General features: G+C 47.4%; 1 protein-coding gene across 5 annotated transcripts in view; it reads left to right on the top strand.

Moving 5' to 3' along the window:
* Positions 1-16070, top strand: part of GRN (granulin precursor) — a 1937406-nt gene that overhangs the window by 322857 nt on the left and 1598479 nt on the right. For all 5 annotated transcript variants that reach the window (XM_078645176.1, XM_078645173.1, XM_078645175.1 and 2 more), the window contains one exon: positions 11420-11566. In XM_078645176.1, coding sequence (XP_078501302.1) covers positions 11420-11566 — 147 coding nt within the window. The remainder of the gene's footprint in view (positions 1-11419; positions 11567-16070) is intronic.

The raw sequence follows: 16070 nt of genomic DNA, 5'->3' as shown, positions 1-16070 counted from the left end.
TCCACTAACTCCCGCCCGACCTGCGTTTTCTGCTTGTCTCCCCCTCCCTTGAGGTTACTAATCCACTTAATTTCTTAAAGAGCAGGCAGTGTGTGTGGCATGCTTTAATTGCACAAACTTTGTTCATGTATAATCTTTAGGAGGCCCTGGGGCATATATTTCATCATCACGCGCTTCAGGACATTGGTGTGTATGTGCGTGCCTTTAGTGTGTGCTTTTATCTTGTTTTTCCAGCTCCCGCTGCTGTGTATGTAGGGCGAAAACTGCCTGTGAGGCGCAAGATGAGATCAATCTAAGATTATCTCTCTGGTAAGTTGAGGGTTTTTTCCAGATTTTCCAGATTCTCAACCAAAAAGTATTCAATGTATGGCAGATTTAATTCAGTGACTAGCATATTTAGGTGATGAGATGGGTGCACCCAGAATTTTCGACAAAATCTATTCTCTTCCCCCTGGATGCTAGCACTGTTAGTATGTCCCAGACTTCAGCACCGTAGGTTGCAACTGGTATGCACTGGAGTCTGAAGATCGTAATAATTGCGGGCACCACCACCTATATTCCTTGGCTTATGAAGCCCGATTATAGTGTTAATAGAATTTGTGAACTTACCCCAGTATTGGAACTTTCATAGATTCCCATGCTTTGTATCATTCCCAGTCGTCGGAATGGGAGCCTCGGTAGTATCACAACCATAGAAACAAAAGAGAAAAATAGGCCTAGGCCTCATCTCATTTTGTATCCTATCACCCTCTTTGTGTAAAAGAGACCAAACTTTTGTCAGGACCAATCAGGCCCCTCATAAGATCTCTGACGGGTCTGAGAGGGCTAGTTCCCTTAAATCTCCTCACGGAAGTGAAAAGGAGAGGATGGGACAGGCTGCTGGATTGGTGACAGCCACTAAGGACAAAAAGGAAGTTTCTGTCACTTCTCCTCTGTCCAAAAAGGAAAAATATGTTGAAAAATACTTTGCAGTCATTCCAGGGACCACGCCTGAGAGAACACGGCGTCCGTCGACGACAAAAACAACGGGTATGTCGACGACTATTTCTTCTCTGAAAGCTTCCGCTGTTTCATTGACTCCGTCGTCGTTTAAGGTACCTGGTTCGTCGACCATGACTACTGCCTCGTCATCGATGATGGTCTACGGGAAGGTACTGTCGACGGCCTCGTCGACTAAGACTACGTCAACAACGACTTCGACGACGACACTGATGACGACGAGTTCGACGACGAAAACCGTCAACGATAATTCCGTCGACGACCATAAAGACTCTGTCGATGAAGTCCAATATGCCGTCAACTATTCCATCGACGATTCCATCGACGACGGCCGCACCTTCGACGACGGCACCATCGACGAGGCAGTTGACGGGTCAAAAAATGCAATTTCCAATACAGAAGCTGAAAATTACACCTGAAATGACGTCTCCTAGACTGGTTTCGTCTCTTCCCCCATCAATGCTTCTGGATGATGATGAGGAGGAGGAAGATGGAGGCCATTATGGGGACGCCTACAGTCCCTCGGATTTAAATGTAAAATTGCAAGAGACTGACACAGAGGAATACTATGAGCATACATATGACCAACAGGTGCATCACTATGTTCCTCAGGAGCGACGTCCTCCAGGTTTGGGGCAGGACATGATGGCCATGCCGGCCTCTCTAGTCTCTGATCTACAGATGTTGCAGGACTACAGAACCAGGTTTCCATCAGAACCTTCGGAACAGCCCGCACGACCTCCAACTCGGGTGCTGCCGCAGGCACAGCCAGTTGTTGTACTGCCTCCTACACAAGTGGTACCTCTGACACCACCAGTGGTCATTCCAGCGGTCCTATCACGGACATCGGACCCTGAGCCAACCAATACTGTTCTGCAGGATACCTCTTCCGATGATGTACAAGTAGATCCGTTGACTGATCCATTGCAGGACCCAGACTTGGATCAAGGGGACAGTGGACTCCAGGATCCGGACGCTACAAGACTAGATACGTCCGTATCGCCGCCAGTCGATATAGGGGGGTTCATAACCTCATGGAAAGAGCGTCGAAGAGGTTTGGACTGCCATTTATAAGGGAGCAGTCTGAATGTTTCCTGTATGATTTCACAGAACAATACAGAAAATCAGTCCAATCCATTCCCATAATTGAACATGTTTGGGAGGAAGGGATCAAGAACATGCAGAATCCGGCCACTGTTATCCCTGTTCTTCCCCTGCTGGAGAAGAAATACAAGGCTCCGGATGGCAGTCCTGCATTTCGTCTTGGACAGCCTAAGCCTGATTCTGTGATCTCGCAGGCAGCACAAAGCAAATCCAAAAACCCATCAACGCCTTTGACTACGCCTCCGGACAAGGACGGTAGGCACTTGGATAACGTGGGGAAGAGGTTTTCTTCCATGGCCAGCTTGCTTGTTCGAGCAGCAAATGCTCTAGCCATTCTAGGCAGATATGATCGCCAGATGTGGTGTGACTTGGAGCCATTTGTGGAACAGCTGCCGGACTCCGCGAGGGAAGAGGCCAGGAGAGTTCTGATGGAGGGAGAAAAATCATCCTCCGAAGTAATTGATTGTGCTATGGATATCGCTTCTACGGCTTTTCGTGCCTTAGCAGGGTCAGCGGTGTTACGCAGTCAGGGCTGGTTGCGAGCCACCTGGTTTCATCAGGAGGTCCAAAATAAGATCCTGGACCTCCCATTTGATGGTGAGATGCTTTTCGGTAAGCATGTTGATGATGCCCTGCAAAGTATAAAAAAGGAAACTGACACGGCGAAGTAATTGGGATCATTGAACTATCGAAAGGTCCCATTTAGAGGTGCACGAGGCAGAGGTTTCTCTTCTTATAGAGGCAACAACCAGCAGAGATATTCCTCGCAGTCTTCGTAGTCTTATAAGACCCAATATTCTAATCAACGCCAAGGACAATCGGCGTCTTTCTCTTGCAACCTCCGCGAGGGCGTCAGACCCGCCAGGGACGCGACAACGCCAAGAGGCAATAGCGGCCTCCTGGCTCTTACTACTGTTCCTCCCCCTCCCAGTCACATCAGTGAGGGGCAAGATATCTTTGTGTCTGAACAGCTGGAGGAGTATAACATCGGACCGGTGGGTCCTGAATATTGTTCAGAGTGGCCATACGTTGGAATTCCAAGATCTTCCTCCAACAAGAGCTCCAGGCGCCAACCGCACAAAACATCTGGGACTGTTACATCTCGAAGCCCACCAATTGTTCATCAAGGGGGCAATAGAGCCGGTACCTGGATTTAGAAGATGCGTACTTCCACATACCGATACACCCAGCTTACAGACAATATCTACACTTCACAGTAGGCAAGAGCCATTTCCAATTCAAGGTGCGGCCTTCGGTCTGCACCACGGATATTCACGAAAGTGTTAGCACCAGTGGCGGCTTTTCTCCGAAAACAATCCCTGGAAGTTTTCCCCTACTTGGACGACTGACTAGTCAAAGCTCCATCTTTCAAGGAAACTTCTCAAGCAGTTTCAACTTGCATCCAATTGTTCAATCACCTGGGCCTCCAGCTCAACAAGAACAAGTCAGTTCTGCAACCCTCCAGGTCCACAAGATTCCTTGGGGCCATTTTAGACACAAAGCGATGCACAGCTCGTCCGTCAGACGAACGTCAACAAAAATTGATCATCTCGGCTCGCCAAGTGATTAAAAAGATATGCTTTTCAGTCCGACTCTACAAGTCCCTGCTCGGGTCGATGTCATCCTGCATACCATTAATACCGCATTGCAGGCTGCGAATGCGTGTCCTGCAGGAAGAGCTAGACAAACAATGGTGCCAAGCGGAGGGCTCTTTCAACGACAAGGTGTTGGTGACGCCAGAAATGAGAGGCATGCGAGTGGTGGCTGGTAAAAGACAATATCGCAGAAGGGCTGACATTCAGGATTTCACCATCTCCTCTGATCATGACCACGGATGCATCTTTGGAAGGCTGGGGAGCAGTGCTCAGAGCTTCAAGTCAGCGGACACGAGTCCAGAGCAACGCCAGGGCCATATAAACTTTTTGGAGCTGACGGCCATTCAGTTGGCTTTGCAGGCTTTCCTTCCCAGAGTTCAGAATCAAACAGTGCTGGTCCAGACGGACAATACGACGGCCATGCACTACATCAACAAGCAAGGAGGAACGGAATCACGAACTCTGTCCAAGGAAGCTCAGAGAATCTGGGATTATGCGATTCTTCACAGGATTAATCTGCAGGCCGAACACCTGTCCGGTTCTCTCAAGGTCACAGCCGATGCCCTGAGTCGCCAGACAGAGGTGAATCACGAATGGGAATTAAACCAGTCCATTCTGGAGAGTGTTCTCGATCTGGGGAACACCAACCATAGACCTCTTTGCGTCTCTGGTGAACGCCAATTGCCGGTTTTACGCAAGCAAGGTTCACCATCAGGGATCTCTGGGGAACGCCCTTTCGATTGCCTGGTACGGCGCATTCTTTTCCGCTTTTCCGCCAATTCCCCTCCTTCCACGAGTACTCAGGAAGATGGAGGCGGAGCCATGCAAGATGATTCTCATTGCACCAGCGTGGCCCCGGCAGTTCTGGTACACAACTCCTTCTACTCTCCCAGGATCATCCAATTCGCTTGCGACAGATTCCGTCCCTGTTATCGAGGGATCAGGGTCAGGTGTTCCATCCAGATCCGAAGTCGCTGCACTTGACAGCGTGGCTCCTGAACACAGAGTTCTGTCATCTGAATCTCCCCAAGGAGTGTAGAGAAGTTTTGTCCCAGGCTCGAGCACCAAGCACTAATAAAACATACAAGGCAAAATGGAAGAGGTTCTGCCCGTGGTGTCAAAGACCGGGTCTCCATCCTTACAAATCTCTGCCTCCTCAACTTTTGCCATATATACTATCATTGGCTAAATCTGGGTTGGCACATTCTTCTGTAATGGTACATCTTGCAGCCATATCGAGGTTTCGGCGCACTTCTTCAGGCCCGTCCCTATGGTCCTCTAGGATTGTTAAACCGTTTTTAAAAGGCTTGTTTCGGATGTATCCTCCAGTTCGCCCTCCTCCGCCAGTTTGGCAGCTCAACCTTGTGCTGGCTCAACTCATGAAAGCTCTGTTTGAGCCGGTTCACAAGGCGGACTTGAAATTCCTATCTTGGAAACTGGCCCTCCTCTTAGCGCTAACATCAGCTAGAAGAGTTAGTGAGCTTCAAGCCCTCTCCATAGTGGATCCATTCCTTCAATTCAAAAACGATGTGCTTATTCTTCGCACCAATCCGAAATTTATTCCGAAGGTGCCGTCTGAGTTTCATTTGAATGAACCCTTGATCCTAAAGTCTTTCTTTCCGCGCCCTTCTACTCCTGCGGAACGGACATTACATTCTTTGGACGTTCAAAGATGCTTGAAATTCTACTTAGAACACACACGGCCCTTTCGAAAATCATCCCATTTGTTTGTGTCCTACAGCGCACCACGGAAGGAGTTTCCTTTCGGAAAAAGTGGCATTTCCCGCTGGATTTCCAGTAAGATTCAATTCTGCCATCAGGAGGCGGGCAAGCCCCTGGACAGAAGTCCGTGCACATTCCACAAGGTCTGTGGCATTGTCTGTGGCTCTTTTCTCTGGAGTCGCCATCAAAGACATATGCAGGGCGGCAACGTGGAGCAGTACACATACCTTGACGAAGCACTACTGCCTGGAGTCTGCTGGACGAGAGGTCGGTGCTGTTGGTCAAGCAGTCCTTGGGAATCTTTTTCATTGAGAGGTGAGCTTTCCCTACAATCCCTCCATCCTAGTAAGCACATTTTTGTTGGTTGTTTTGGTATGCTATAAGTATTGTCATATGGTTGTTCGTAGGGTGGGGGAGGGATAGTTGGGGAGCGAGTGGGAGGGTTTAGAATGCGTTGTGTGTAAAATAGAGACATTTACTACAGTATGCAAACCTAGAAGGAAACGATCTAGGGGACGGGGCTCTGCCCCTTATCTATGGAAGGGGAGAAAATTGAAAAACGTGATGTATTGCATATGTGATGTAACACCTGTACATGATTGTGACGACATTACATTCACGAATAAAGAGTTTAAAAAAAAAAAAAGTATTGTCATATGGTTGTGATGCCATGTCTAACAAAATGTGCCTTGGTGATTTACTGCTAGCTACTCTGATACAAAGCATGGGAATCTATGAAAGTTCCAATACTGGGGTAAGAAAACAAGTTACTTGTAACTTTGGTTCCCCAGTATTGGTAACTTTCATAGATTCCCATGCGCTCACCCTCCTCCCCTGGGAAAGCTCAGTCTTTTTACAGAGATAGTGTCGGTTTGCACAACGGCTATGAAAATCTGAGGCTCTGAGCTCTCTCAAAGGTTCTATGGGGTGAGGCTGCTCTGATTGGTCCTGACAAAAGTTTGGTCTCTTTTACACAAAGAGGGTGATAGGATACAAAATGAGATGAGGCCTAGGCCTATTTTTCTCTTTTGTTTCTATGGTTGTGATACTACCGAGGCTCCCATTCCGACGACTGGGAATGATACAAAGCATGGGAATCTATGAAAGTTACCAATACTGGGGAACCAAAGTTACAAGTAAGTAACTTGTTTTCTTCCTCCACGTGGTCTGTTCACAACCCGATGCAAATACCAAACCAAGGTATGGGAAAGTATGAGTGCTCTGTAAACAATTAGAATTTAAAACTATAGATGAGTTAAAATACTACTTAGACCCACACGCCATTAAAAAAGATTTTTTTAAATTGGTCCCTAGATCCAGGGCTGCCATACTCTCTGCAAAACCGCGGAGAGTTTTTGGGGTACGCCCCATCAGCAGCGCATCGTCGGCATATATCAATGCAGGGAGTTTATTACCGTTTATTACCGTGGATAAGTGGGACATCCTGAGTTAGTGTTACCAGAGACTTATTTAAATCGTTGATGTATAAGATAAATAGGAGTGGGGCCAGGATGCAGCCCTGCCTGACACCCCCGCCACCCCCCCTACCTACCTCAATGGCTTTGGAGACCTCACCATCCTTGCTAATTTGCTCACTGGTGTGTAGATCTTTGTGCAAATAAGCTAAAAAAGAAACGAGGGACTCTTCCAATCTATAATTTAAAAGAGTGGCCCACAGCCGAGATCTGTTGACAAATAAAAGGCCGACGTAAGGTCCATGAATGCCAGATACACAGGTGTTTTCTTGGCTGTTATATTTGCTAATAATCAAGTTGAGGTTAAGGCATTGTTCCACAGTGCCGACGTTACTCCTAAACTCCAACTGACATGGGTGTAAAATCTGACATTCTTCGGCCCATGACTTAATTTTGTTATACAGTACTCGCCAAGATTTTCAAAGTATTATCGATCAGGGAGATAGGCCTGTAGCAACTCTGATTTGAGCGGTCCCCCTTTTTGGAAATCTGCACTATAATACTGGATGACCAAGTGTGGAGTATAGGGGAGTTAGTTAAGTTATTAAAAACATTTAGCAATAGTGGCGCCCAAAAAACAGGGTGGCTTTTGATAAGGTCGATAGGCAAACCGTCAGGCCCCGGGGCATTGCATCCCAGGCTCTGGTCAATAGCCTCCTCTACCTCCGATAAATCAATCAGGACCCTAGTAATTGGTGTATTCTCTTTAATAGCAGAGGGGGAAGCTGGTGCATCATAGATCTTACTAAAATGAGCCTCCCAAGACTCACTGGAAATATTGCAGCTGATTGACGACCTACAGTTTCCCAGAGACCTCATGCCTTTAACAGCCAGCCAGAAATCCTTGCCATTATTTAGTGTTGACCCGAACGAGGTTGTCCCAATGCTCTTTTGTAATCTCCTCCTTTCTGATTGCGATAGCTCTTATAACTCAGCCCAAGTGATTTAATAGGAGAGCTGTCTCTAGGTTTGTTGGCAAGCGCCCTTCGAAGGGCTCTATTAGCGGAGGAGCAGTCTGCATTAAACCATCCTGGATCGAAGTGAGTTTTCTTATTGGGCTTGGACCACAAGGATTTAATACCGGTACAGAGCTCTGAGAAATTACCAACTACCTCAGTATTACATTCTCGGAACGTCAAACAGGTGTTAATAAGGTCAGGGTAAGATCTTACCACCCTATCAAATACCGCTTTATCTATACCACGCCAAACCAGTCTAAGGTTGTCGGTAGTGGGAGTCAAATCACTGGCACCCTGCACATTGTCATAAATTGGTCTGGACGTGAGGCTCAGTCAAATTAATCGGTTTGTGGTCCCCCTGGTGTGTTGGAATTACCTCCGCTTCTAACAGTTTTCTAAACCAGTGGTAATGATAATGTAATCGATAGAGGCTGAACCCCTACCTCTATAGGAGGGTTTTATGTGGCCATCCCTAGTGGGCACAGCTGCAAGCTCCATAACATCTAAGAAGTTATTGGCTCTTAGAAGGTCTAGTAACTGATCTCTTCTGTTACATAACCGTGTCGTGTCAGTGGGGTCCATTGCGAAGTAGATACCCTTTGGGATTTTTACATTAAAATCACCACCTAAGCAAATGCTCTTGCCTTTAATGCCACAATGAACTGTTTGCAAATTAGAAATAAATTTAAACAACTCGATAAAGTTCATATTGGGCACATTTTTTAAATCGTTTTTATAAAAATTAGTCCAGTAGAACGAAGTTCCCGGATTATAGATATGGCCTGGAATTTATCGTTATTAGTATGGAGAACCCTGGCACGTCCCCCTGCCCTAATATTAACCCACATTGAAAGGCCACCAACTGGCCGTCATGAATCTGGGGTAGGGGATACGATGGTAAAACATTCAAACCCCTCCAAGAATAACTCCCGGGTTGCCCAGGTGTCTTGAAACATTACGATGTCTTGGCTGTAAATTAACTCCAACCAATCTGGTAAATTTAATTTAGATGCCAGACCCGCGCCATTCCAACTCAATATTTTGAGAGTGAACTCATCAAGTACAGTTGGAGTGTCTGATTCACAAGACAGGGGGCAAATTCGGCAGGATACTGGCTCCTCTACCTCTTGTGGCTCTGAGTTTGAGGGGAATAGGCAGTCCATCTTGACAATGCAGACCTGATAAGGGCATAAATCTGTTAAGTAAGGGAAAAGGGCGGGGGGGGTAAAAGACGTATCATAGCGGAATGCCTCTGGTGAGGGCTTATAAAAATGGCCTAATGGCCCAATGGCAAGGCCCAGATACTGGTAGTTAAATTAGCTTGCTCCTTCTGCAGCGATAGTATTGCTTTAGCCACAGATGGTCTGCGAAAGTTAATAACTATATAATCTCCCTTGATACCTTTTGGGGACGTACCCACCATCCTACTCTCCGTGCCATAATGATATTCTCTTAGTGACACCCTAAACCTTTTATGTTTGGAGAGCCAGTCCAAGCTCTTAAAGCGTAATTGCTCCCATGATTCTATTTGATCGGCCCTTAAAGGGGGCACACCTGCTAAAACCACGACATTGCGTGGGCGGGTTTTCCTGCCGCTGAGGATGCTGGGATTTGTGGTCCCTGCCGGCGAACTCCTCTCCCAGCCGGAACTGCAGGGCTGCCCAGCTGACTCTTCTGGCGGTGGACGGCAAAGATGCGGCGTTTCCCCTGGGTAAGTTGCGCTGTGAGGAGTGAAATCTCATGCAGATGACTAAGTGAAGCCTGCACCTAAACAAAGTCTCTTGTTGCACCTGGTAAAAAGAACATTGCTGACGAGCTATTGATGGAGGCTAAAAGCCCGATCTATTTATTATGAAATATGCAGTATGCCTAACTAGTTTATTGTGAAAAGTATACCTTTTAGAGTGGATTTTTAATACTTTGCTAATGATTGAAGGCAAGTACTTCGTCACAAAGGATGTCATGTATTGACAGTGTGCTACGGGTATGCTGTTGGTTACATCCTGTGGCAAATACCAAGGGTAGAATATTTGCATTTTGAGAACCTTTGTTATGCCTTTTTAGGGTGGTTGAATACTGTTTTGCCAACTTTAATGTTATGCAGATTTATAACATCATACCTGAGGACTGATGTGTGGGAACGCTTATGCAAAATTCAGTATGCCACCTCTGCATCAGTGCACCACCAGCACAGCCTCCCTCAGTACAGTACTCTTGCTGGAGTCTCCACGGACCTTGCACTGGGGTCCCCTCAAGTTTCGTTAAACCAGTGATCAGCGCAGCATCATCCCGGCACTGCCTGAGCACCAGCACAGCACCTCCACCTGAGCATCACTCAGCAGTACCACCTCCGCATCAGCACCGCATCACCTCCACACCAGCGCACCCCCACCTCAGCATCACACCTCAGCATCACACAGCAGCACCTCCGTCTGCCCTCTAAATTTGACACCTGTTGATTCTCCCCTAGTGTCCGCACGCTGCTTGTGTTGTAATTTAGGTACCATTTCCCAACTTCCACACTCCTGTTTATACCCCTCCCCCATAAAAAAATAAAAAACATATAGCAAACTAGCATTAGAACAGGCAGGAAGAAGCTGTGAGCATTGCAAAGGCAAAAAAAATATGAAGGCATTTTTTATGTTTTTTTAATAGGGTCATTCAGTTGTACATAATGTCTTCTTGGTTATATACAAGGTAAAACAATGCTTGTAACACTTTTTTAGTATAACTTTTCAACATGCTATACAGTGGCCACAATACTCTACAACATAGCTTAAAGATATTGGCAAAGCTAATAGCTCTGACTGAACACTTATAAGATGCTAAAGGCGAAAGCTATTGGCTATGCCAGTGCTGGTTTTATTTTCTCCAGTTCAGAGGCCTAACCATATCGGTGGTAATGCTGGGGATTTCTGGGCTCCTTTGAAATTTTAGGACTTCCTCTGAGGATGGAGATGCACATCATGAAGCCGTTTTAATTGATCTCATTCCTTAACATTGTTGTTTGACTCTAAAGCTCTTCGGCTAAACAGTCCAGCAGAACTCTTCCCCGCCCACCCTCAGCGCCTTGAGACTCTCACGGATGAGTAGCGTGCTTTACAATTCCCAGATTGATTGATTGAAGCTTCTAGTTTATCCAGTCATATCACTGTGCTAAAGAGTCACCAATTCTGAAAATATGGATACGCTTAGAGGAGTGAGTCATTTTTTAAAAACTTATTCGGACGTTTTTATCTTGCATCAGTTTTGTAGGATTGACATATGACAACAGTGGAAAAAATACAAGCACCTTCCCTTGTGCTGAATGTTGAAATAAATAGTAAATCAAAACTCATTAGACTGCAGTTTGTTCATATAGCCAGAAGAGTTGATGGATCTAGCAAATTCATGGGTAGTCTTGAAGTATGTCTGACTATCTTCTACTTCAGTGTTGCTTAAGAGGATATTCTGTTTTTTTTGGTCTGCTTGTGATTGTTATTGAGGATTCTTCCCAGTCTAGATCATAAGATAAGATGTATTAGTTTAATAATGTTGGTTGTATTTTCCTTTTGTTGTTTTTTAGGATGTTCTTGATGCGTTGCCCATGGTACAACCTGGGAGTGTGAAAGACTTTTTAGGGAAGGTTTGTCCTAAACAGGAAGCTTGCCCATTGGAGTACGCTTGCGTCACAAAACCAGGTGGGCTCTACAGCTGCTGTCCCTGGGAAGAGGTAAGCATGCCACATAATACATGTTCTATCAATTGTCTGGGATGCTAGAATCATTTATTTAATTTTACTACTGACTGGCGTATTAAAAAAAATAATATAGGGGAAATCATCATGTAAATGTGGTGGCATTGTAGGAAGTAGTTTTTGAAGGAAAAAAGTGAGAATTTATTTGTTCTCCAGTATATTAGATTATGTGGCAGCTGTTAAAAGTTTGACATCGGCGAAGTATCTTGATATATTTGTAGGAGGAAGACATCTGAGGTGTCGGAAAATTTAAGATCACAGTAAAGGCCCAAGAATTTTTTTTGGGTGTTAAACAAGGATGTAACATTTTTTAAATAAAAATCCACAATTGTCCTTTGATCAATATTGTAACACTCAAAGGCAGAATAATGTGCCAGAAAGACCAAAAAAAGCCTAAAATATTAGACTTCTAATTGTATTCAAATCTTCACAGTGAAAAATCGTTTCATGGCCTATGTCCAATGGGAAATGTAAATGAAAAGAAGACTGGTCTAGGCTAATTTCTGGAAAAAAGTGTGAGATTTGAGTTGGAAAACTAGAGGTGAATTGTAAATGGTGGCAAAATGACATGCATTCTAAGATGTAAAGGTTGCTTCTGGTGACAATGAATCATCAACACTGTTACCTGCCTGCCTGAACTATCTTGTGCAAAGGACCAAAGAAAAGGAGATAGTTCAAAAAGACAGAAGTAGCCGGCACAAAAGGACATACAAGCCATTAAACTAAAGTGCAGGGATGCCAAGAAAATAGAAACCGTAGTGAAAAACGAATTGTAAATGTTTGTGGTGGTTGGGGACCCTACAGCAACAGTTTCACAAAGTCAGGGCATGCCAAAGTGATTCGGTTCAGTTTAGTTCTGAGTGACCAGGGCAGTAGTCCAGGAACACAAAAATACATGGCTCTTTTGGCCTCCTGCAATGTTATTTCTGAATAATTCTTCCACCTGCAGTATTATCCCAGATGTTAGTGAATCTGGAAAATGTCAATAACTATTTTGTGTTAAGGGGTGCTGGTTTCATTTCTATGATGTGAACATCACCCTGATGAATTCGCTAGAGTCATAAAGTGCCCACCCTGATGCACTGACATCTGTTCCTTTGACGGGGATCCAGGACTCTCTTGTTTGAGAGAGCTTCTTCATAAGAAGTGTTGTGCTAATTTGATGCAGCATCAGGGATGATTCCTTCCAAGTGTTCCTGATTCAAACCCAGTAGGCAGTGCGATGGCCAGATGTCTGTTACGGACCCCCACTACATTTGTTGTGGTGTCTGTAGTTGGAGGCTCACATAAGGTTGTGCGGCTACTGCCTCAACATGCATCTGAAGGCCATCAAAGAGAGGAGGCTAGACTTTATCGTGTGGGCTTCGGAAGAGCGTCTGTCTCAACATCTGTCCCGGCCAAGGTTTTAGTCCCCCCTCACATCACAAGCATAAAAAAGAAACCACAGGCTTCTTCTAAGGGACCTAATACCTCCTAGGGATTCATCATCTGAGCTGCAGTTTGTGTGTGTTCCACTGCCTGAAGAGACAGTGCCACTGGTGATACTCCCAAGATCACCTTCTGAAGCTCAGCCTGTGGGCTTTTTCATGCAGCGCTGCAGTATCCAATACCGACACAGGCCTACCTTAAGTTCCCAGATCCGTGGTCCAATCCTGCATTTTTTCTCATTGCGGTGTTTGATATGTTTAGGTTGGCGGTAGTTCCCTTTGGAGTGGCTTCTGGCCCAGTGGGACCCATTTGGGCCCCATACTTTTGCATGCCTTCATGTCCGTGTCTGGCGCCATTTAGCCCATTGCTTACCGGGTGCCTTCTGAGGCTTTGCTGATGGAGACTTCCTCACGAGTGAACTTAACTCCGGCACTGTAGTTGATGCCACCCTTGAGGCCTCCAACTCTCATTACAGCACTGCTGGCACTGACTTGGGGCCTCAAATAGCAGCTCTGCTGGCTCCTAGGATCACACCCACCTAAATCCTATGCTAGGGCTAGGTCCAGAATGGAGGAACAGCGCTTTATAGCAGCAACAACTTATGAAAGAGTAGGAGTGGTGCTTGAGAACAATATGGAAGCTATGCATGACCCTATCTGAAAGAAGCACGTTGGAGTTAGATTCCTTACCTTAGAATATCTCCAGGCGTCAGACTGGATCTGGAAAGTTTTCGTCAGCAGTACCCCTGCCAGTCAGTAGGTGTTGTCCTGTGGCTCTGCGTCCGTCATCTGCATTGTGGTCGCCAGAATGACGTAGCTGAAATACTTAGACGCCGCCCTCACGCGCTGATGTCAGTTCTTCTTTTTTCCGAGCCAGCAAGCGCAGATCCGGGAAGAGCGTACCCATAGTCACTTTTTGGACATTGTTGTCTATCTTTTTCAAGCCGACTCTACCTGGTGCCAGTAGGGATGCCCAGTTCAAAGCCGTGTGATGCCTGTCACCGACTGTCTTACTGACCCCCACCGCAGGTGTCCTTACTGTTTGGGGGCCGACCACGATGGCAAGTAGTGCCCCGACGTCGAAGCTAGGCGGGAGCGTTCCTGTAAGCTCCTCGAGCTCCGGCAGTCCTCATCGCTCGTTTGGTTCCAAGTCCTCGCACTCTGGTAAGTCGAGGCATGGCAAAAAGGTCTAAGAAACATAATCGTTCTTCGACCACCCCTTGCCGGTCGCGCGACTCTACCAAGGGTTCAGGTGGTGTAGCCCCCGCAGTCTTCTCCTTCCCCACACCGTCTCATCCAGCCCCACACCCTCCGGTCCTTGGGCTCAATGCGATTCTGGAGCAGATTAGAAACTTCCTCGTGGCCATGAGGACTCTTCCTACTGTCGAGACCGGCTGGCGCGCCTTAGTGCCCCGCAGGTCTGACCGTAGTCCTAGCCCTGTGCTGGTGGCGGCTTTGGCCTCGGAGCCGCCTGTGACTTCGGTCCCAGCACCGCAGGACCTCGTGGGATCCAGGCCTGGATCCCAGTCGACACCAGTTGACTGGGATCCAGGCCTGGATCCCGGTCGACACCAGTTGACCTTACGACTCCTCCGCTGGCACGACCCCCACGGTGCTGCCCCCGGGCGACACCGTCCCCGGTTTCAGCCCCGGCCCGGCTTTTCACCTATGCCCCGGCTCCATCATTTTTGCCTGTTTATCAGGACACTGATGAAGGGAAGGAGTGGGAGGACCCTCTGGCACAGCAGTGCCAGTTAAGCCAGGACGGGGCAGATGAGCTGGGGGAGGCCAGTGGTCTAGACACTTCGCCTGACACTGGTTTTCTCTCTCCTCCTTCCGTGCTGTGGAGGAGGGAGCGTCTTATGCTGTGGTGCTGCGCAAGGTGGCCAAGGCCGTGGGCCTTGAGCTTCCTGCAGCGGCCGTGAGGACTAACCTCACAGAGGTGCTTCAACCGCCAGTAAGCTCTTCGGAGCCTCTGCCGCAGTTTAATGAGTCCCTCACTGACGTTCTGATGGGCACTTGGTCCAAGCCCACTACAGTCCCTCCTGTGGATCAGAACGTGGCCAGACACCACCGCCCAGCTACGGGCGACCCCTGCTTTCTGTCCACCCACCCCACCCCTGAGAGTCTGGTTATCCAGGCCTCCACGTCCCAACCCGCATTGCCTTCCGCACCCCCGGACCGGGAATCCAGAAGGCTGGAACAGTTTGGCAAGAAACTGTTTTCCTCTGTCAGTCTAGGGTTGCGGTCCATTAATACAGCAAGCCTTTTGGGCTGTTACACCCACTCTCTGTGGGATACGGTGGCGGACGTGCTGCCCCAGTGTCCGGAGGAGGCCAGGACACGGCTGGCCCAGGCTCTTGCTGAGGAGCGGGATGCAGCACAGTACTCCATTCGATGTGGACTTGACACCACCGACTCACTGGGCAGAGCGATTGCTGCGACGATGGTGATTCGTCGTCATGCCTGGCTGAGGTCTACCAACTTTTCTGGGGGATGTCCAGAGCACGCTTATGGACATGCCTTTTGATGGCTGTCACCTCTTTGGCGACAAAGCAGCGTGCTGGAGCGCTTTAAGGACTCCAGGGCTACGGCCAAGTCTTTAGGCCTGTCGTCCCAGCGCCAGCAAACTACTGCTTTTCGCTCCTTTTGTGGCCACGGAAGGGGCACTCCCGCACGTTCGTCCAGCAACAGGCCACAGTCCAGGGCTTCACAATCATCGCCGACCCTTATCCCACCAAAGTCTTCGTCTGACAGCAGCAACATAAACGGTGTCTTCATTGCTCCTTGTATTGACCACACAGACAATGCCTCCGTCGACTACCTCATCGTCTAGGTAAAAATTGCCTAAAAAGTGAACTAATCAGAATTAGACACCTTACACCAGAGGTCATTTCATCTAGGAAAGTCACACCTTTTAGTTTCCTCACATCTACTGGAAGAACAGGATTCCGATGGACCTTTTGGCTATGCACATAGTCCATCACAGTAGTTTCATGGTGGATTCCATAATTCGCTGAAAGGGCTGCCACACATTTTGACTTGCCAATATC

The sequence above is a fragment of the Lissotriton helveticus genome, chromosome 5_1 (assembly GCF_964261635.1).
Source record: "Lissotriton helveticus chromosome 5_1, aLisHel1.1, whole genome shotgun sequence".
NCBI lineage: Eukaryota > Metazoa > Chordata > Amphibia > Caudata > Salamandridae > Lissotriton > Lissotriton helveticus.
This window is presented reverse-complemented; position numbering and strand designations above follow the sequence as displayed.